We start from the raw sequence: 22,454 nt of genomic DNA on the forward strand, positions 1-22,454 counted from the left end.
GCTGTGAGTTAACACTAGTAAATCAGATCTGGCTCCCTAGATAGGAACTCAAAGTTAAGATGGACTTAAGGAAGCAGTCAGCACTTTTTGGCAATAAATCTCTAATAACCTTTTGCAAAGTCAAGTACCAAACTTTTCCCCTTTGTTTCATACACAGAGAGAGGAGGCCTTCTTAGAATGCAGACCTCTTAAGTACTAAATGAATAATGCTATAAAAGCAACACTGTGTTAGATGGTCAACTTCCTTCCATATTATACATCTATATTAGTGACCTGCCTTTAAACCTCCAAGAATATCTTGAAGCATGAATCTGTTTTTTCCCTACAACTTAGTCTGTTGTGTGTTCTTTATATATTAATCCCTTACCAGATAATGATTTGAAAATATTTTCTCCCATTCAGTTTTCATTCTGTTGATTATTTCTTTTGCTGTGCAGAAGCTTTCTAGTTTGATGTAGGCATACTTGTTTATTTTTGCCTTGTTGCTCATGCAATTGTGTCATAAGCAAAAAACTGTTGCCACGTTGATGTCAAGGAACTTTATTCCTTGTTTTCTTCTAGGAGCTTTATAGTTTGTTCCAATATAAATATGTTTAAATGATATCAAATAAATAACAGCCATTCATCAAAAAGTCTGTTATGAAAATTATTCGTAGATGTCAAAAAACAGTTTTCAAGAAAATAGTTGCAAAAACGAAAGAGACTAGATTTTATTTGATCAGTGGGGATTCCCAAAAAGCAACAAATAATACAGAGAAGGACTGTAGATTGTGAGTTATGTTATGAGTTCCTCTTACCTGTGTACGGTGTTAAGTATATGATTAGCACTTGATGTATGGTGTTAAGTATATGATTAGCACTTGATGTGTGAATAAACAAGGTAACCATTACCTGGCTCTAAGAAATTGTGTTTGTCAAGTGTTTTCCTCCTTAAGTAATCTATTCAGTGAAAGAAGAGGGGTGATATTCCATAAGCAATATCAGCATTTTTTCCTAAGAACCACTTAAGACAATGGCCTCATAAACTTTTTCTTAGATTTCTTCTCCAGCATCCATCCCAACTCTCAACAGCATAGGATAATTTTGTCACTCCCAAATCTAGACCTGTATATTATGAAGTATAGATAGAATAAATGATAAATTTGGAACTGTAAATTAATGATTTCTAAGCTTTTAGTAGCTTTGACAAACTCTGATGAAACTCTACCTCTTTCAAAAAGAATATAAGGTATATCTCTGCCATGGTATGGTATGGTAAATCCATACAATAAAATAGCAGTCATAAAATATCAAAAAAGGAGTTTGCAAATACTTAAGTGACAAAATGAATCTTTAAAGACTATATGCATAGAATTTCAGTTTTTATAAAATAATATAACTAATATGGGTGTATAACGGCAAAGGAAAAAAGTTTACAAGGATATTATACCAAAATATTAACAGTGATTGTCTATCATGATCATATTACCATATAAAGAAAAGGAAGAATGCATTAATTATAAGTTGCAAATAGTTAACATATATACTAATTAGATGAGAATGATCAATTTTATCAGACCCTAATTACTGATTTTATACATGTCACACATGCTCATTTAATCCTCCAACAAATACTTATTGAACAGCTATTATATCCCAACCATTGGCACAGGGTGGGGAGAAAATGAATAAGACAGATATCAACGCTATCCTCTTAGAGTACTCAATCTAGATCTCCAACACTGTTTAGGTAATTCTATCAGATAAATGATATGAAAAGGGGGCTTGTCTGTGCATCCTGTATAAAATAATCAGAAATGTAAGTCAAGAAGTTCAAGGACAAGTCTGCTTTTGACAGCATTAAACAGCTTTAAAACTAAAAGTAACCTAAATGTCCAATAATATGAAATTGGTTCAGTAAATTATACTAAATCCAAATATTATACATAATCATATTTTTAACAAATTTACTGACAAAGTAGTTATTAGGTATCATTAATAATGAAAAGCAAGCTTCCAAATATGTACAATATGATACCATTTCTATAAATACATAGAAACAATGTATACATACATATATATAAAGTATGTGTACATATAACATATACATACAGACTAGAAGGACCCACACAAAAATGACAAGAATTATGTCTTCTATGGGATATTAGTCATTAAGGTTTATTCTATTTGTGGTTTTTGTGAGTTAGCAAAGTTTCTCAATCAAAAATGCTTTATTTTTGAAATATTTAAAAGCTATTATTTTAACAGCTGTGCCCAGAACAAGGCCTAGCACAGAGTAGTCCTTCAATATAGGTTCATAAAAGAAGAGCAAAAGTAAATTCATTCTGAGTGGAGATTGTATATAATCTGGCTACCTTCAAATCCAGAAAGTCTGGAAGGATAAATAAAGCAAGTTAAAAAAATTGTTTTGGGATAGAAATATACATTAAGAACACAAGACAGATAGTCTAAAAACAGAAATAAATTTCAGTCTTTGTTTTTTCTTTTTACCTGAGAATGTGTCTCATTTTCTTGCAACTGTGTTTTTAATGTCTCATATTCTATGTTTAGCTTCTCTGTTATTTTCTTAAAGGCATTTCTGCGGGTTGTTAATACTGTTCTCTCCTGATGTAATTTCTAGATAGGTCCAAATAGAAGTAAATAACAGAGCTTAGCAAATATCTAGTTAGCCAATATAAATCATTTTTAACTTAAATAATTTCAACATTATTCTGGTAAAATTCTACCAAGACTATACTCCAAAGCCTGTTTGTAAAAATTATCTTTTGAGTTATAATAAGATAAATTAGCATTAGCTGAATTAATAACACTATTCAGGCTAAATTAGTATTAATTGTGTTAATAATTCTATTAAGGTGCTATATATGTGTTCCTGTCCAAACAGATTTACTTTAAATTAATCTAAATGGCAATGAAAAACCACTGATGAATAAGTATTAAGGAGGGAAATTTCATAATCAAACCTGCATTTAAGTTCAGATTTGTTGAAATGCTCTTGCTTTTCCTTTCTTTTTACCTTTTGTTTAAAACTTACATCTCTCTAAATTCCTCCTACATACATAAACATCTTAGCTTATATATAAAATAATCAACTGAAAATAAATTCTATGAACTACATATATATTAAATTTGAACAAGAAAATACAATTCGAATTATAATTCTGTAAGACTGTTATCATTTACCTTTTTCTTTTCTTCACCTGCTGATTTTAAAGCTGGCAAATCATTGTATGTCTCCAGGTCAGTTGTCATTTGTTTAATTTTGTTTTTCAGAGAATGCTGTTCCTCAGTCATCTTACTTTCCAGAAGTTCCATTTTCTGTAGATCCAACTGTAGACGTTGACTATCTGAAACACAAGAAAATTCAAGAAGTCAAAACTTTATTCCTTTCACAAATAGAAACGTGATGCAACCATTAAAAATCATGTTTTATAAGAGTACCTGCAAAAGAAACAAGTTTCATTGAAACCAGCGAGACAATACAAAGATAAATTAAGAAAAAAAAAATTCATCCTCTAGGTAATCAATATAACCTGATATATATCAGCCAAATTTGTCTCCATGCTCATACAAACATTTAAGAACACACAGGTATATTTTTCTTACTTAATAATATGTATTATGAGATAAAGAGCCACTATTTTTAATAGGGGTATGAAAGCAAATTATGAAACATATATATATTTTTTGAGCAAAACCGTATAACTATATATGTAGTCAAATCTCATTATTCACAGTAGTTATATTCTATAAAGTCACTGTAAATACTGAGTTAGCAAATACTAAATTAAACTATTGCTACTAGAGGAGATATGGGGTTAGGTTCCTAAAAGCCTCTGGTCACAATATTTTCATCAATCAACTAACACATAATCTTGTTTTATGTGGGTTTCTGTTTAAACACACCATATTTAATATATATTTTTCAGTCATTAACCCTGAACTCAAGGCCAACTTATGCCTGAATGAAACTAATCTAACACACATTTTCTCTGCAAGGAACACTGCAGCCTTCTTGGGCCTAGGAACACAAGCCAACACTTCAATATGCTTGGGAGCCTTTTTTTTTTAAGATTTTATTTATTCACTCATGAGAGACACTGAAAGAGAAGCAGAGACATAGGAGAGGGAGAAGCAGGCTCCCCGTAGCGAGCATGATGCAGAACCCGATCCCAGGACCCCGGGGATCATGACCTGAGCCAAAGGCAGATGCTCAACAACTAAGCCACCCAGGTGCCTCTGTTTGGGAGCCATTTTATACAGCAAAATCACCAAAAAAAGTACAAAAATGTGGGAAAAACTAGCATTAAATATGCCACAGAAAGGATACTTGTTAATAGTATGAGGACTAAAACAAGAAGACAGAGTTGCCTTATGTGATCTCTGCTGCAAATGCATGTCAGGCAATTCACCTTTTTGACTCTGCACATATCCACAAATGACTGTGAAAGTGCTACAAATACTGATTTTGGGATTACAAATTAATTATGGTGAGTAGGCAAATTTACAAATAGTAATCCATGAATAGGGCAGCCCCGGTGGCGCAGAGGTTTAGTGCCGCCTGCAGCCCAGGGCGTGATCCTGGAGACCTGGGATCGAGTCCCACGTCGGGCTCTCTGCATGGTGCCTGCTTCTCCCTCTGCCTGTGTCTCTGCCTCTCTCTCTAGCTGTGTTCCTATGAATAAATAAATAAAATCTTTAAAAAGAAAAAAAGAATCCATGAATAACAAGGACTAACTACATATATGTGTGTGTATGTGTAGGAGGGAGTGTGCGCGTCTCATACTTTGTTTTAAAAGTGTTGAGCATTTACTATGTGCTAAGTGCCTAGAATATAATGGAAATCAACAGAGACATTGTTTTTGCTCAAGTAGCTATATTCTAGAGGTAGAACCAGAAAATTAAATATGCATTTACAATAAATTGGATAACTACTATGAAAATAGTGATAAAGGGTGCTATGAGAACATGTGGTACTGGTCAAGAGAGCTCCCTAAAGACATGCCTTTTAACTGAGTAAGGCCTTAATTAAAGATTAGGAATCAACCAAACCAAGGAGAAAGTAATTGTGTTCCAGAGAACACAATCAACATGTGCAAAGTCTAGAGGTAAGAAAGCATGATACATCTGTGCAAATAACAGAAGTTCAGTATGACTAGAACCCAAAGGTCAATGTAGGGAGAATTTCAGTTTATGGAGGGCTTTTGTAATGAAAATGGGGAGTTGGAACTTTATCCTAAGGGCTATATTAAGTAATTGATGTAAAATCCATTAGTGTGGCATAATTAAATTTTAGAAAGTTCACCCTGGTTTCAATGAGGGCAACTAATTGGAAAAGCATTACTACATGCAGGAAGACCAGTTAAATGTTGATTCAGCGATCTACATAAGAAATTGTAGACTGGTACATAAAAAAATTTGGGTTTTTTTTTTTCATTAACATTATTTATTAAGTGCTTTCCATGTGCTAGGCATAGGGGATACAGCAATGAACAAAGCATATGAGATCCCTATCATTACAGAACCTATACTCCAATGGAAGACAACTATATATATGAAATCTAAAGTTATATCACACAGAAATAAATGAGGGAAAAAATGCAGGAGATGTGGAGGGACTCAGGAGATATCAGGGATTTGGGGTTAACTAAATAGGCAATTGACCAGATACAGTAGTTGAGCAGAAAGAGTCAATGCAGAGTCCCATTTCCAACTTGAGTAAAAGAGTAGATGACGCGGAGGCAGAGGGAGGTACCAACTTTTGTTTGTAGGAGGGAATGATATGAAGGGTTCAAGTCAACTTAGGATATGTTCTCTGAATTACCTCAGAAGCACCCAAATAGTAAACAGGCCCATGTATAGATATATGGGTCTGAAGTCCTGAGAGAAATTTGAAGATACAGATTTTGAAATCATCAACATAGAGACAGAACGTGAAACTATGGGGGTGGCTGAAATCATCAAGAGAAAAGAATTAATGATAGAACCTATAAGAATAACAAAAATTTAAAGAATAAACTGACATGGAGGATCCCATAAAGGAGAATAAGAAATGACTACAGAAATAAAAGAAAAATCAGAAACGATGGTGAAAAGTCATTTTAAGAACAAAGGAGTGATGTGTAAAGCAGACTACTACTTAGGGATTTAAAAAAAAGTATTGCAAAATACAAGTTGGACCTACTGTCCAGAAAAACCTTGATATATTTCTTAAGAACAGATTTCATAGGGAAAAAAATGAGAGCAAGAGTGAGAGGAAGGCTTATGAAAATTTGGATGTGAAACCCCTGAAAAGGAGGGATGATAGCTGGGAAGACAATACTTGGAAGAGGCTTTTAGGATTTTTTTTTTTAAAGATTGATTGATTGATTGATTCATGAAAGACAGAGAGAGAGGCAGAGGCAGAGACACAGGCAGAGGGAGAAGCAGGCTCCATGCAGGGAGCCTGACATGGGACTCGATCCCAGGTCTCTAGGATCACGCCCTGGGCTGAAAGCGGTGCTAAACCGCTGAGCCACCCAGGCTGCCCTAGGATTTTTTTTCCAAGATGACATATAAAAAAAAGATTGGTGAAGATATTGGCAAATGAATGTATCTGCTAAAGGGTTAGTATCCAAAATAAATAAACAACTGATACAACTCAACACCAAAACCCCTCAAATAATCCAATAAAAATGGCCAGAAGACATGAACAGACATTTCTTGAAAGAAGACATATGATAATCAACAGACACATGAAAAGATGTTCAACATCACTCACCATCAGAGAAATGCAAAAACTACAATGACAGAATGGCTAAAATAAAAAACATAAGAAACAAGTGTTGGTGGGGATGTGGAGGAAAAAGAACCCTTGTGCACTATGTGTGGGAATGCAAACTGGTGCAGCCACCGTAGAAAACAGTATGAAAGTTCCTCAGAAAGTTAAAAATAGGACTATCCTATAATCCATTAATCGCACTACTGTGTACTTATAAAAAAAATACCAAACAAACCAGTAATCCAAAGAGATACATGCATTCTTATGGATAGATACTAAAATTGAACTGAAATATATGTATCATGCACATCCAGGTGAAGATATCTGAATTTAAACCTGCCTAAGCTAGTTTCCTATGTTCCCAGGGCTAGGTATGGTGATAATCCTAAACATCCTGTAGTTACTTATTTATAGACAGAAGCATGTAGTGATACATTTTCATCTTTGAACATGTTGCCTTCACTTTACTTCTATTTTAAAGTAGGGATATGAATAGCCTCAGAAAAATGTGGTGTTTCATTAAAAGACAAACAATGAAGATTTTCCTTTTATAACTTAGAGATTTAGGGGTAACATAAAAAAATTTAATCTTATAGTAGGATATATTATTCCCTGTATATATATTTTTTCTCTGGTATTTTTCATTGTTTATTCTTTATGTTGCATTTTAGCAATTTAACTAGGATTTGCTTAGGTAAGGGATTTTTATATCAATCCTGTTTGGAGTTCAAGAGCTTCTTATATCTGTCAAATCTGGTTTTTCATCAACTTTGGGAAATTTTCAGCCATTATTATTTCATCAACTATCTTTTCTCCCTCATTCTATGTGCCTCCACTCCTTCTGGGACTCCAATTATATGTATGTCAGATTGCCTGAAACTGTCCCACAGAACATTTAGGTTCTGTTCATTTTTATTTATTCTCCAGATTATATCATTTTTATTGATCTTCAAGTTCATGGACCCTTTATCTGCTGTCTTCAATCTTCTATTAAGGTTATTCTGTGAATTTTTCATTTTAGGTATATTTTCAATGCTAGGATTTCTACCTGATTCTCTTTTGTAATTTTTATTTTTCTGTGAGATTCTCCATCTGTTCATTTGTTATTTTATTTTCCTTTAATCTCTTAAATATGTTTTTATATATTTAAAGTCTTCTGTTCATTTCAACTTCTGGATTATCTCAGGTCAATGTTTATTGACTGCTTTTCAGCTTGACTCACATTTTCCTATTTCCTCACATGGCTAATGAATTTTTATATTATAATTAACACTTTAAATGATATGCTGTAGAGATTCTGGATAATATTGTATTCCTTTAAAAACTGTTGATTTATATTAAGTAAGCAATAAACTTTACTGAACTAAAACTCTAAAACTTTTCTCCTTTGGAGTAGGCAGTATGCAAAATCTCTGTACTCAGCTTTTTCAATTTTTAATTGCTGCTTTTTCCTAGGTTCCCTAAAGTTACCTAATGCTTACATAGTTCACTGGTCAGATTAGGATCTAAATAGAGTTTATGCATGGATTTTGGCATTTAGTTGCCCTCTTACCAGGAATGTCTCCCTCTATGTGGGCAGGCAATAACTTGGCTGCTGCTTATAAAATTTAGCAAAATTTACTTGGAATTGAGTTTTATTATTTATACAGATTCTCTACAGGAAAAATCAAATATAAAGCTATTAAATGCTTCCATCTATGAAACCAGAATTATGGATTAAAATATAGGTAGAAGGTGAGATATAGTAAAAATAAAACGTTCAAAAACTGAATGACTTCTTAGGTATAACAATTATCATAAAGATTAAAATATCAAAGTTTTTTTTAAGGATTCAAAGGATAGTGATTTAAGAAAGAAAGTTTTTACCAACCAAATTGAAATTGGTATGATTAAACTTGAACATTTCCTTTTGTCCCTTTAAGAGTATTAAAATCCAACCATATTGACATATATGTTCTAAAGAATATTATGGATATCTGGATTTAAATGTTGTTGAGTGGGTTTTGTTTTGTTGGATTCATATCTCAACTAGGGTTGGAAACCATTAAAATGAAAATCAAAGTGCTAAATCAAAGTCACTGAGGCTTATGGTGTTTCAATGCTCCAAAAAGGAAATGTACATAGCTTGTATAAATTTTGACCGTTCTGTGAAAATGCTACTGAACTCTAAGTTTAATTTGAAGATATATTTGGGACATACATTTAGGAGTCATACAAAATGTTTTTCCTAGAGAAAGGGAGAAAACGGTTGGTTGGTATAGGGTAAAGTTTATCTTCCTTTAACAGCAGGTCCCCTTGAAAAGCTAAAAACTTCTCCAAGGGAAGAGACAGGAAGAGGATGCAGACAAGTTCCTTCTGATATGCTATGAAGTTGCAAAGTTTACTAAGCAGTGTGTACATAGTAGCAAAATCTCAGAAGGAACCACTTTGACATGGGGAAATGTTTCTGAAATATTCTGCCATCAGTGCATTTGTTTATTCCCTGGAGTTTCCTTTCCAAAAATATAAATAAAAACTATTGCTGACAGATTCCTTGCCTCTTTACTCATGCAGTACACTAGTGTTTCACAATCTTTTTTCCCCCATTACTGTCGCCCTAAGGAGCCTTTTGTAGACTATGTTTTTCCTAATCACCACCCTCCTATGAAACTTTTATATTACAGATATAATATATATCTATGTATAGTGATCATTGGGGGGCGCCACAAACCATTATAATCAAGATATTTTTACTCTCCGCCCAAGAAATAATTTTGTTCCATTAAGAAACAGAGTACACTAAGAAAAGCAGGTGATTTACAATTAGAACCCCAAAAGCCAAAAGGGAGGCAAAATTCACAAGTGGAAATGTAAAATTCATTGTCCCTGAAAGGTGAACAAGAATATTATAGACTTCTTATGGTGATTTCTAGATACAAGAAATTTTTGATGGTGGATGGTGTTAAGAAAGAGAGAAAAAATAATTTATATGCTTAGTTTAAATTAAAATTTAAAAATAATTGAGAAAATGAAATTAATTGTAGGGGCCAGAAAATTCAGACCTTAATAAGGAATATTTTCAGTAAAATCTTTATCATAGTAATAAACTTGAATAAAATTAAGTCAGTTCTCAGTCTTTTTCAACCCTACGTCACTGTAGAAATATAATGAGTAGCTTTTAAAATGAAACATTAAACACAAAATATAAAAATATGAAAGGAATTCAAAGTCCTTATAATTGAATTCATTTCCTGGTATTGATATTTACCTCTTAAAAAAATATGTTTTTCAACAGCCATTATATAAAGACAGCTTAGAGGAGGCAAAAACATTCTAAATTAAAATTGACTTTAGATAAATGAAAACCTTAAAACTATCTAAAACACAAAACAGAGATTTCCTAGATGGAATAATTAAAGATAAAATGCTTTAGCTTTATAGAAAGAAGAAAATAAAGATGTAAAAATACTCATATTTGAAGAGGTCTCAAAGAAATATTTGCACACCCATTTCATTCCAGTGTGAATCACAATAACGGAGAAGTAAAAACATCCTAAATGTCCATCAACAAATGAATTAAAAAATGTAGTACATATATACTATAGAATATTATAAATATAGAATATAGAATATTATATAATATAGAATATTATATAATATAGAATATTATAAATATAGAATATTATATATTCTAGAATATTATAAATTCTAAATTTATACTTCTATATTATATTATATTAAATTATATTATATTAAAAAAAATAAAATAAATTATTATGTCAAAATTCTATATTTATATATTTACACTTAAGAAAAAAAAATACTGTCACATATTACACCACTGATGAACCTCAAGGACATTATGGTAAATAAAATATCCATTCACAAGAAGACAGATATTGCATGATTCCACTTATGAAGTATTTAGAGTAGTCAAACTCATAGAAACAGAAAGTAGAATGTGGTTAGCAGAAGAGAGAAGTGAGAGGGAAATGGATAGTTCTTCAATAGTATAAGTTTCAGTTTTGCAAGATGAAAAAGTTCTAGACATCTGCTGCCCAACATTGTGTGTATAGTTAATGGCTAAGATGATAAATTTTGTTATGTGTTTTTTATCACAATTTAAAAAATTCTGATAGTCAAATCAGTAGTAGATATAAAACAAATTTAGAATGTACTTTTTCTAGTTGTTTAGCAGAGAACTCAGATATATATATAAAACTACAGCAAACTCTAAATAAATCTGGGCAGATAAAATATACTTAAATGTATAAAATAACCATTAGCCACTTGTACCATCAACCTGAATTCAACTGTATATCAATAACATTTAGCATGGATTTATAGGTCTACAAATGTATAAATATAAAATGCCTAGGTAATTGTTTTAGAATGCAGAATTCTTCAGATTTTACAAAAGTAATATAGCACATATATTGATTATAATATAACTCCCACAGCAGGGTCTAAGGAAGCATCCTGTCATCAAGTAAATGACTATTTCTTCAGCAAAAATTAGGAACAGTCACATTAGGAAAGATAATTAAAACATCATGTCAGTTCAGGTCAGGTTTTGGGATTTCAGATAAATGAATATTATTGGACCCATTATTCTATTTCAAGAATCTCAACATTTTTAAGTTAGCAAGTATTCTTATTCCTCATAATTTCACTAATTGCCAGTTTAATTCCAAGTAGACAAAACAACAACAACAAAAAAAAACAGCTGATTTGATACCACCATACACAAGCATTAAAAAAAGACCGAAAGGTAGAAACCATCAGTTCAAGAACCAAAGCTTCTATACAAATTTTGACTTTATCCTAAACTTTTTTCCTCTTGAGTCTAGCTTTTTAAGCTCTATTTTGTGTATTTGTTTTTAATCTCTATTTATACTGTCCAAATGGCAGCCATTAGCCACTTAAGGCTTTTGAACACCTAACTAGGTCTAGATCCAAGCTGAGATGGACTGTAACTGCAAAATCTCATCGATCATTTTTGTACTGATTACATGTTTAAATAATAATCTTTTGGATAAACTGGGTTAAGTAAAATATATTATTAAAATTCACCTGTTTGTTTACTTTTATAACACACCATGAGAAAATTAAAAATTATGTGTGGGGCTGTCATTACATTTCTATTGAAGAGTGTTGCTCTAGTATCATGTAGTCATAACAGCTCAAACTAATTATAATTAAAATATTTCTTTCTCAAGGATATCTCTCCTAACTACTCAAGACTGGGGTGGATATAAACTCAGTGTAATTCTGTTGCTCTTAATGCTTCTATCCTAGTACTGTTTGATTATATTTTAATTGTTTGTCATTATTCCACCAAGTTGAAAGTTCCTTGAGGAAAGAGACTATTTTTCTTTTATCTCTGTGTACCAATGTTATAGTACAGGCACAAAGCAAGCATCCAGTAAGTATTAAAAATGAATCAGAATGTCCAATGAAATAGTATTAAGTTAAAAAAATACTATTAAGTTGATGTGAAAGGTCACACAAAATTCTGAGGCTATTAATGACTGGACTAATAAGCAATCCTAAATTATATTCTTAGCCTTTCAAAAAAAATCAAATAAAATGACATTAAAATTTTAAACTTTCAATTTGTTACAGAAAAAAAAAAGGATATTAAAATCTGTTTTCTAAAAAAATATAAATAAATAAATAAATAAATAAATAAATAAATAAAAAATCTGTATTCTCACCTGAAGTCAAATTCCTAGCCGTACTTTGTGATTTCTGCATTTCAGTAGATTTAAAATTGAGATCATCCTGCATCATCTTCAGCTCTTGATTGGTGATAGAAGAGATCTGTTTCATACGATTTATATTCTGTATTTGTAAAGAAATAAAAATGGAAAAAATTCCACTGATTTAACTCTCCAAAATAACTCTTGGAAAACACTGCTAAGAACTAGAAGTTTTAAATTGGTATTCTTTTTTGAAATACATCATTTATTATATAGGTTTTATGTATGTTTAGAAGAGTATAGTGAGACTCAATGAAAGTCAGATTTTCTCAAAGGGGGACTAAATTAAAGCTAATGTAAAAGAAATAATTCTGAATTTTATCTCACTGTAGAAAAAATTCAAATACATTACATTAAGAACTGCTTGGGAATCTTAAGACACTTAGAATATTTAAAAGAGACTGCACATTTTTCCTTCAATGTACCACTCATTAGTAGCTGCTCAATAAGCATTTGTCAATGAATCAAAAGATACTCCTTGATAACTTATTTTTTTGTAGGTTCTTACTAGGAAAGAATACCTTGTGTTTATATGCAAATGACTGTGTAAAAATGTATCAACATTTTCCATTATAACATCTAGATTTTTAAGTTAGCTGGGCAAATGTTACTTCTCCAAATTCAGATACATTAACATGGAAGAAAATCCTAATAAAAACTCTGAGTTAGTCTTACTTATTGCTAAATATTGACATTATACATATTTCATCCTTTCCTTCTATTGTCCTTAGCTGAATTTTGCTAGAAATACACAAATTAATAGCTTAAAGAAATAAAATAATAAGTAAGGGAATTTAAAGGAAACATTAAATGAGCAGATGCAATAGTGGACCACTGCATTTTCTGTACTTACTCTACTACAGTGTTCCAAAAGTGCAACTATGTTGGCTTCTATCTGTGCCTTTCTTTCCAGTTCCTGATTCTTAGTTTCCTCAAAGGTCTCAATAAAAGCTGCAGATTCAAAATATGATGAGAAGCTACTGTTAATATAGTTAACAGTAGATAAATACTAATTTGCAGGTCTTAACAGTACTTTTTAGAAATTCAAAGCAAATGTGAAATTATCATTATTTAATCTTTTATTAACCCAAGGGTAATTAAATTAATAAGAACATTTCTACATACTCTCAAGCTTTTAAAGCTTAATGGTTATGATTTTAAGACAAATAAACTAAAGATTATAAATATGGACTCAGAAGTAACAAATGATAAAAAGGAGAAAAGAAAAAAAAATCTGTTTTTACATAGGATCGTCTTGATACATCTATAATTATTCCTATTTATAACTAGCCACTAATTTTAATACTGAAAAGTTATTACCAGTTTTATCTGAAAATGAATATTCTCTTTAAAATGTTGCATTAATCTCAACTAAATAAATTTAATAATTCATATTATATTCTAAGAAATTCTCCTTTCTCCTAATACAGAATCAGTACATAATTTACTTTTTTATATTCTTAAGGCATTTCTAGGACTCTTCCAAAAATAAAAACTTACAGTTAAAAATCACTTTACTGTTAGCATGAAACAACAAATTAATTCTGAGGTAATTTTTGGTACTTGCTGAGATTTTAAAGAAATCTTGGGATATTGTTGTATCAGTTGGCAATTAAACTTTATGGCCTGCTTCTATAAAGGTAACAATTGACACCACACCCACAGATTCTGGCAAAATGATTATTAAAACAGGAAACCAGGGGATCCCTGGGTGGCGCTGCGGTTTGGCGCCTGCCTTTGGCCCAGGGCGCGATCCTGGAGACCCGGGATCGAATCCCGCGTCAGGCTCCCGGTGCATGGAGCCTGCTTCTCCCTCTGCCTGTGTCTCTGCCTCTCTCTCACTGTGTTCCTATCATAAATAAATAAAAAAGTTTAAAAAAAAAAAAAAAAAAAAAAAAACAGGAAACCAGTAACAGGTAATATAGCTCAATTTTGAAAAATTTCTGAATGTACAATCCAATTAAGTTTAAGTGAAGACCTAGTTACAAAGTTAAGACTTTTAAAAAGTAAATGAGAAGCTGCAACAGAAAGCTACTAAAGCTACAGTCAGTGATAGAACCAAGTAACAAGGTCTGAGGAGAAAGCTGATAAATAATAAGAGGAAGTACTATGAAAAGCTAAAAAAAAAAAAAAGGCAAAAGATACTAAAGATGAATACAGTGAAGCATGTAAAACAGAACACTCAATATTCAATCAGTAAGTCATCTCTATACAGACAGTAAATAGAAGTACTAGCTTTACAATCTATCTTTACCACAAAAGTACTAATACACAAACACAAAACCTTTTTCAATTTTTCTACCCATCCCTAAGTCATACTACATATTTATTAATTTTTCAAGGGATGCCTGGGTGGCTCAGTGGTTGAGCATCTGCCTTTGGCCCAGGGCATGATTCTGGGATCCAGGATCGAGTCCCATATCCGGCTCCTTGCAGGGAGCCTGCTTCTCCCTCTGCCTGTGTCTCTGCCTCTCTCTGTGTGTCTCTCATGAGTAAATAAATAAAACCTTTAAAAAAAAAAAAAAAAAAAGAAAGAAAAGAAAATAATTTTTCAAGGCAAATGCTTGTAATGTCTACACTTCTACATTTATTACAAGCCATTGTATCTTCCCAAGATAAGATCTCTGATTTGGTATATATGAATAGACATCTGAGAATATTTTCGTATCAATAAGATAATCACTTACTGTCCATATTTTCCTCTCGTTTTTTAAGTTCCTTATACTTCTGATTCATTTCACCTGTAAGAGATACAAAATATAACATTGATTTAAAAAACTTCAAACAGTGCTCTAAATGTAAAATATGTCTTAGGTTTTCTACATACCATTATATTAATATGTTTGATATATATATGTTTGATAACTTGGAAAAAACAACATATATATATGTATATATATGTTTGATAACTTGGAAAAAACAATCTCCTGACTGGAAAGGACTTAAAGGCTTTCCAGTGGTTCTCCGTTTCAGTCCCAACTTGGACCTATTTAACCCGTACATGAACACTACTGGTGATGGATTTTGGTGGAAGCACAAATTTATTCTGCTTTCTCTACCTGGGTCTTTGAGAATACAGGGCTGCAGCGGTCTCATTAGTCCAGGAAAATACTGGAATGCTGAAAAACTGCATGACTCAGATAAAGAAATTATAGATTGATTGATGCAAGTGCAAATTTATTCTGCTTTCTCTATCTGGCCCTGAGAACACAGGCTGCAGCTGTTTCACTAGTTAAGGGAAATAGTGGTGTCCTTCCAAAACTCAGTTTTTGTTACTCTGAAAATCCTTTTATTATAACATAATCATGATCCATCTTTTTTAAAAGATTTTATTTATTTATTCATGAGAGACACAAACAGAGAGAGAGGCAAAGACACAGGCAGAGGGAGAAGCAGGCTCCCCACAGGGAGCCCGATGTGGAACTCCATACCCGGACTTGGGATCACGCCCTGAGCCAAAGGCAGACACTCAACTGCTAAGCCACTCAGGCGTCCCTTGATCCGCCTCTGTTAATGGCCCCTTTATATCACTAAAGTGTCCAGTTTCATCCATTTGTCAGGGTCTTAGATTTTTACTCTTTTAAACATGTCTTTCACATGTATTAAGTGTAACATGTCCAAAGCTATTGTGAGCAACCTCTTCCTAAACTTGCTTCTCTTTTCAGTTAATAACACCACCAACTCTTCACAGTTGCCGAAGTCAGAAGCCTAGAGTCATATAAAATCCATTTTACTCTGGCTCTTAAGTATCTGGATAAAAAATCTACTTTCCATCCTAATTGCCTACTGCTCTACTCCAAGAAACCTTCATCTTTTACCTGGATTACTGTGACTACCTCCTAACTGGTCATATTGCCTCTAATATTACTTGCCTTTTCATTAACCAGAAATATTTTTCAAAAATGCAAATTGTTTTCTCCTTAAAATTCTTCAATACTTTTACCATCGTCCCCAGGTGGAAGACCAAACCTTTATGTGTTTTATAAGGTCTCTCATGATTGCCTCCCCTTTGTGCCATTTTTTTACTTCACATTCCCTGCCTCTGCCATACCACTCTTCCAGTTCCTTGAGTTACTATATTAATCCTCACTTTATTTATTTATTTATTTATTTTTATTTATTTTTTTATTTTTTCATCCTTACTTTCAAGGTTCTCTACTTGCAGTGCTTTGAACTTCTTCACTGTTCCGACCAGGTACATTTATTTATTCTTTATAATGCAGCTTAAATATTATTCTTTAGAGAAAATTTCTGGAAATCTCTTTTTTTTAAATTAATTTATTTATTCATGAGCAATAGAGACAGAGACACAGGCAGAGGGAGAAGCAGGCTCCATGCAGGGAGTCCGACGTGGGACTCGATCCTGGGTCTCCAGGATCACACCCTGTGCTGCAGGCTGTGCTAAACCGCTGGGCTACCGGGGCTGCCCTGGAAATCTCTTAACTAGATAAGTTGTCTTTCGCTCTGTGCTCTTATGTACCCCTTTTCATACGGTAGCATTGGGTATATTCTAATTGCTTGTTCAGATTTTAAGGTCTGTGAGGGAGGTTACTTTGCTATTTTGCCTGCTGTTGTGAGTTATTCAAAGATGGAATGAAATTTTTTGGGAGCAGCATAAAGGGGCCATTAACAGAGGTGGATGGTGATTATTTTATAACAAAAGGATTTTCAGTGTAACAAAAACTGAGTTTTGGAAAAACACCACTATTTCCCTGGACTAGTGAGATAGCTGCAGCCTGTGTTCTCTGGGCCAAGTAGAGAAAGCAGAGTAAATCTGCACTTGCATCAATCTACAATTTCTTTATCTGAGTCAGTTTTTAGCATTCTAGAAAAGCTAAGGAAACTTAATAAGATGATGCCCAGTAAGGATGGAGAGAATAATAGACTAGACATTCTTAAGGGCATTCCTGATAAGAAGCTTGTATTCTGAAGAACATTAACAGTTCAAAGAAAATGGAAGCCAAAAGTTACAGTGCAGAGGTTAAAATGCAATGGTCAGCCTGTGTTCTGTATAAACTCCTATGCAGTTTTTCAAGTAGTGGCTAGAGTAAAGGTAGGAAGTAGAGGATGTCAGTTGGGGTAAAGTCTCAAATTAAAGAGGCATGAACTTCTACTTGTATATGTATTTACTTGGGTAAGAAGTGAGCTACAAGTACATAAAGGTGATGGCACGGAAACTTGGGCCCCCAGTTTTATTGCTTTCTGGTCTAAATATTTTCCCTAAACTCACTGAGAAGGGCACTGATACATAGAAAATCTTGTCATGGGCCCCAAAACAGTACTGGCAGTAAAAACTTGAGTGTGAAATCTACTGCTTAAGAAGAGTAAATACCCAGTGGTCATGAATTCCCAGCCAGCAAATACCCAAAACCGATGGGAAACATTGGGTTCATTCTGAATGGATGCATTAAGGGGAAGGGAAGAGATAGTTTGTTATTAATAATAAATTTGTATGATTAAGTTTTTTAAAAAATAGATTATAGACAAATTAAAATTATAATGTCACCCCTCACTCACCTTATGGCAAAAGTTTTTGAATGGGAAACAAAGAATTAGAGCTGAAATACCATGGGAGAGAAATATGCAAGGAACTCTTATACAACATATGTGAAGTAGCAGAAAACCTAGTGTCTGCTGAACCTGCCATAGCCCAGGTTTCTAAGAAAGTTCTGGTTGTCTGAGAAGTCCCATTCTTCAGAGACTGGTCAGACATTTAGGAGGAAGGCCTGCATCTTAGGCTTTACAAAAATTAAACTACCATCTTATCTTTCTTCTTATAAACCTAAAAGAATCTCCTATTCATGCTGTTTCTTGTTCTTCATCTTGCTATGAGACCTCAAGACATGGTAATGAGGCTTCTCTTTCTGCCATTCCAATGAAATTTCTCTCAATAAGATTATGTGACTCTTTAATTATCAAATCCAAAGAGCAGTTTCCAATTCTTATTTTACTCTGCAATATCTGACAGTTTTGATACATTCTTTCTTCAAATTTTTTTATGTTTTTGTCATTGGGGTGGGAACTTCTATGGTTTTTCTTCCTCTCAGATCATTCCTTCTGTCCTCTCTTCATGGCTTTCCCTTTCTTCTACGTTTAAATTCTACTCTCTGCCTTTAGATGACTTCTAATGCTACATTACATCCAAGAAAATCCCATTCATTCTTGTGGTTTAAGAACTCTCAAATTTGACCTTTTCCTTACTTCTCTGATTGTTTTATCCAACTCCTTACTAGATACATTCATGTGGGTATCTTTTAGAACATCCTAATAGTATATTAATAATTAAACTCATCATTCTTCCCTCTCAAAGTCCGCACCTCTTGTACTCCCTATTATGTTTGGAAGTCTTTCGCCACACATTATCCAAGTCAGAAACCTAAGGGAATATTTCTTTCTTCTCTTCTTAAACCCATGTTCTTAACTGTCATCAAATTGAGCTAGAAGACATATCTGGTCAATGTCTCCAGCTACACAGCTGGCCAGCAGGATTAGATAGAACAGAGCTCTCATATATCTTAGATTCCCAAGTTTCACAAAACCTTCTCTCTTATCACTGATGCTAAGAAGAAAAGAAATAAGGGTGCTAGTGAACTCCTCTATTTTACGATTTCTCAGTTGGAAGATTCATATCTGAGCTGCCCATGAGAGTCAATGTAGATGAGGACAGTCCTAAGATAAGGTAAAATACAAGAGTTATTACCAAATCTATTCTTAGACTATCGTAGGAGAGGAGATCATATATTGGAGAAGCTAAGTAATATGTCACAAGGTGCAAAAGCAGGCAAGCAAAAGGTCTAAAGATTAAGGAAACCAAAAGAGAAGGAAAACGGCACAATGATAAAAGCTATTTTAGAGCTGTCCTCAAATTCTTAACATTTAATGTAATTATAGTTCTACATAATTTAGTTATTCCAAATTTACTGAATGTCTGCTATGTGCCAGATACTGTTAGCAGGTGCTGGGGAAATCAAAATGAACTACAGTTACAACTCTCCTAGAAGGGAGACCAAAAGTTATAATCAAACAAGAGTGCTCTAACTGAGGTACATATGAAGTCCTGTAGATAGATGAAAGGGTTCAGAAGCTTCTTACATAGTATCGTTATCAGCCAGGCACTCGAACAGGTAATGTAGAATTATAGCGATGATGAGGACTTTTGCCTTTAAAACATTTATACTCTACCAATACAAGTACCCCAAAATTATAAATTCAGGTTTTTCCCTTGCATGGAGGAAAAAAGAAATGGGTATGAACTATTACAAAAGACTTGGGGGGCAGCCCAGGTGGCTCAGCACTGCCTTCAGCCCAGGGTGTGATCCTGGAGACCCAGGATCGAGTCCTACGTCAGACTCCCTGCATGGAGCCTGCTCCTCCTCTGCCTTTGTCTCTGCTTCTCTCTCTCTCTCTCTCTCTCTCTCTCTCTCTCTGTGTGTGTGTGTGGCTCTCATGAATAAATAAATAAAATCTTAAAAAAAAAAAAAAGACCTGGGATACTGTAGAGGATATCATTGTTTTTTGATGCTGCCTGCCATAGAAAGCTAGTGGAGGAAGGGAAATATGCTCTTATTGTGCTATAAAGGGGCTGAATAGCACCACAGTCTCCTTTGTCCTTATTGCCAGTACATCTGACTCTTCTCCACCAACAAATGTTCTACTGACTCTACGCTTACAGAGCTATCTTGACTTTTATATTCTGAGAAGTAGTTCTGCCCCTGGAGAAGGTGTGAGTACCACTCCCCCCCATTGCATCTTTTCTCTTGATCAATATATAACAAGGCATATGCTAATGACTCTTTTGGCCTCAAGCCCCGCAAATAGGCAGGCCTAATGATTTTGGAGGTGAAAGAGCAGCAAGAAGAAAATAAAATTAGAGAAGTGGGCCAAGAATAAAACCTCAAAAGACTTTTGCATATCCAAATTCTTTCCTATCCAGCACTTGCGGTACTTCTGAGGCAAGGTAAGTCTCCCCAGTGTCTTTGAGTATTCAATACCTTTGAATGTTCCTTATGTGGCATGGCTTTAGTTTCTACCATTCTGCTCATTCTACTTTTAGTGAGTTCCAGGTCTTTTTTGTCCCTTTTAAAGTATAATGCCATGGGGCGCCTGGGTGGTTAGTCGGTTAAGTGTCCAACTCTTGATTTTGGCTTAGATCAAGATGGCAAGGTCCTTAGATCTGGCTCTGCAGTAGGTGTGGATCCTGCTTAAGATTCTCTCTCTCCCTCTGCCCTCCCCACACCTTAAATCAATCAATCAATCAATCAATCAATCAATCCAGCCAGTCAGCCAGCTAGCCAGCCAAGAAATAGGATTCAAAGCTATCACTTCCCATAGTTTATATACTCATCTTTTTGTTAATGATCCCTAGGATTTCAGCTGTGCATTAATGTATACTGAGTTTTTTTTTTAAATTAATTTATTTATTTATGATAGTCACACACAGAGAGAGAGAGGCAGAGACACAGGCAGAGGGAGAAACAGACACTCCATGCACGGGGAGCCCCACGTGGGATTCGATCCCGGGTCTCCAGGATCACGCCCTGGGCCAAAGGCAGGCGCTAAACCGCTGCGCCACCCAGGGATTCCCTGTATACTGAGTTGTTTAGTTGTTGTTTAAGTCTCTGCTAACATTTTCACATATTTTGTAAGCCAAGATACTTTCTCCTCCCCTTTCCTACTTTGATTTTAATTAGTTTGGGGGTCCTGTCAAATTGCACCTTTTTATATTCAGTCTCTCTCTCCCGTCTACTTTTCACCTATCATTATAGAAGTAATAAACTAGCATATCAAAACTACCAAACTAGTATGTTAATGAGTCCATATAAGTTTATTTTTTTTTAATTAACTTTTAGCTTCAGGCTTCATCCAACTTACCAATCATACATTCTCTGCAAAATGTTTTAAATTTAGGCAGGCAAGTTTCTTTACAGCCATGCAGACCAAGTCTGATAATTCTATTTCTACACCCTCGAGGGACTTTAAAAGTAAATAATAAAAATTCTCTAAATATGTAAGAGTTAAATTAGTACTAAAAGCTTCACCATATAAAGAAAAGGAGGAGGACCATGAAGATAGTCTGTTTTAACAGAGTAATGTCAATTAAACCGGAATGGTAATAATGAGTGGTTCTTTTTATGTACTAAACACAACATGACTTCTTAATTATTTCCTAAAGCAGTAGTTATAAACTTTACCATGCATCATAATCATCAGGAGGGGTTGGTGAAACACAAACTGCTAAACCCTACCCCCAGCATTCACACTGAGTAGGTCTGAGGTAGAGCTCAAGAATTTGTTTCAGATGGTACTCATGCACCTGATCTGGAAATAATACAATAATAATCATTCTAGCAAAAAGTATAAAATGTTGTTTAACCAATCTCCAAATTGAACAATAAGCAAAGATCCATTTTTCTTCATTGAATCTATATTAAGTCTCTATAGATGGCAATGTATAAATACCATTTGATAGCTCAGAAATCAGAAAATAAACCACTCTGAAACTATTATTTCAGAATCAATTATTTTATATATCCTGGGGAAAATATGTTTTGGGAAAATATCTAGGAAAGTTATTCAAGTTTCAGTTTATAAATTAAGAGCATTAATAATAACAGCCAATAACTAACCCTATATGCACTTTTGTAATTGTATGCTATTCTCAGTCTCCCTCTCACACACACACACAAACAACCCCATTCATCTAATCTGCACAGTGACCTAAGTAGTTGGAAGGTACTGTTATCACCTTCATTTTAAAAAATGAAGAAACTAGGGATGTCTGGATGGCTTAGTAGGTTGAGCACTTGGCTCTTGATTTTGGCTCAGATTATGATCTTTGGATCTTGAAACTGAGCCCCAAGTCAGGCTCTGTGCTGAGCATGGAGCCTATTTGAGATTCTTTCTCTCCTTCTCCCCTGCTCGCACATATTCTCTTTCTCTCTCTCTCTCAAATA

General features: G+C 33.8%; 1 protein-coding gene across 4 annotated transcripts in view; it reads right to left on the bottom strand.

Annotated features, from left to right (window-relative positions):
* Nucleotides 1–22,454, bottom strand: part of IFT74 (intraflagellar transport 74) — a 107,810-nt gene that overhangs the window by 21,017 nt on the left and 64,339 nt on the right. For 3 of the 4 annotated variants that reach the window (XR_005988827.1, XR_005988826.1, XM_041761193.1), the window contains exons 14-18: nucleotides 15,189–15,242; nucleotides 13,355–13,452; nucleotides 12,457–12,583; nucleotides 3,184–3,347; nucleotides 2,491–2,616 (exon numbers count right to left, since the gene is read on the bottom strand). Coding sequence is in view for 1 of the 4 variants with exons in the window: in XM_041761193.1 (XP_041617127.1) it covers nucleotides 2,491–2,616; nucleotides 3,184–3,347; nucleotides 12,457–12,583; nucleotides 13,355–13,452; nucleotides 15,189–15,242 (569 nt within the window). In the remaining 3 variants the exon portion in view is untranslated. Of the gene's footprint in view, nucleotides 1–2,490; nucleotides 2,617–3,183; nucleotides 3,348–12,456; nucleotides 12,584–13,354; nucleotides 13,453–15,188; nucleotides 15,243–22,454 lie in introns of those variants that run through there. The other variant, XR_005988828.1, reaches the window with a different exon arrangement.

Source organism: Vulpes lagopus, chromosome 7 (genome assembly GCF_018345385.1).
Source record: "Vulpes lagopus strain Blue_001 chromosome 7, ASM1834538v1, whole genome shotgun sequence".
Lineage (NCBI taxonomy): Eukaryota > Metazoa > Chordata > Mammalia > Carnivora > Canidae > Vulpes > Vulpes lagopus.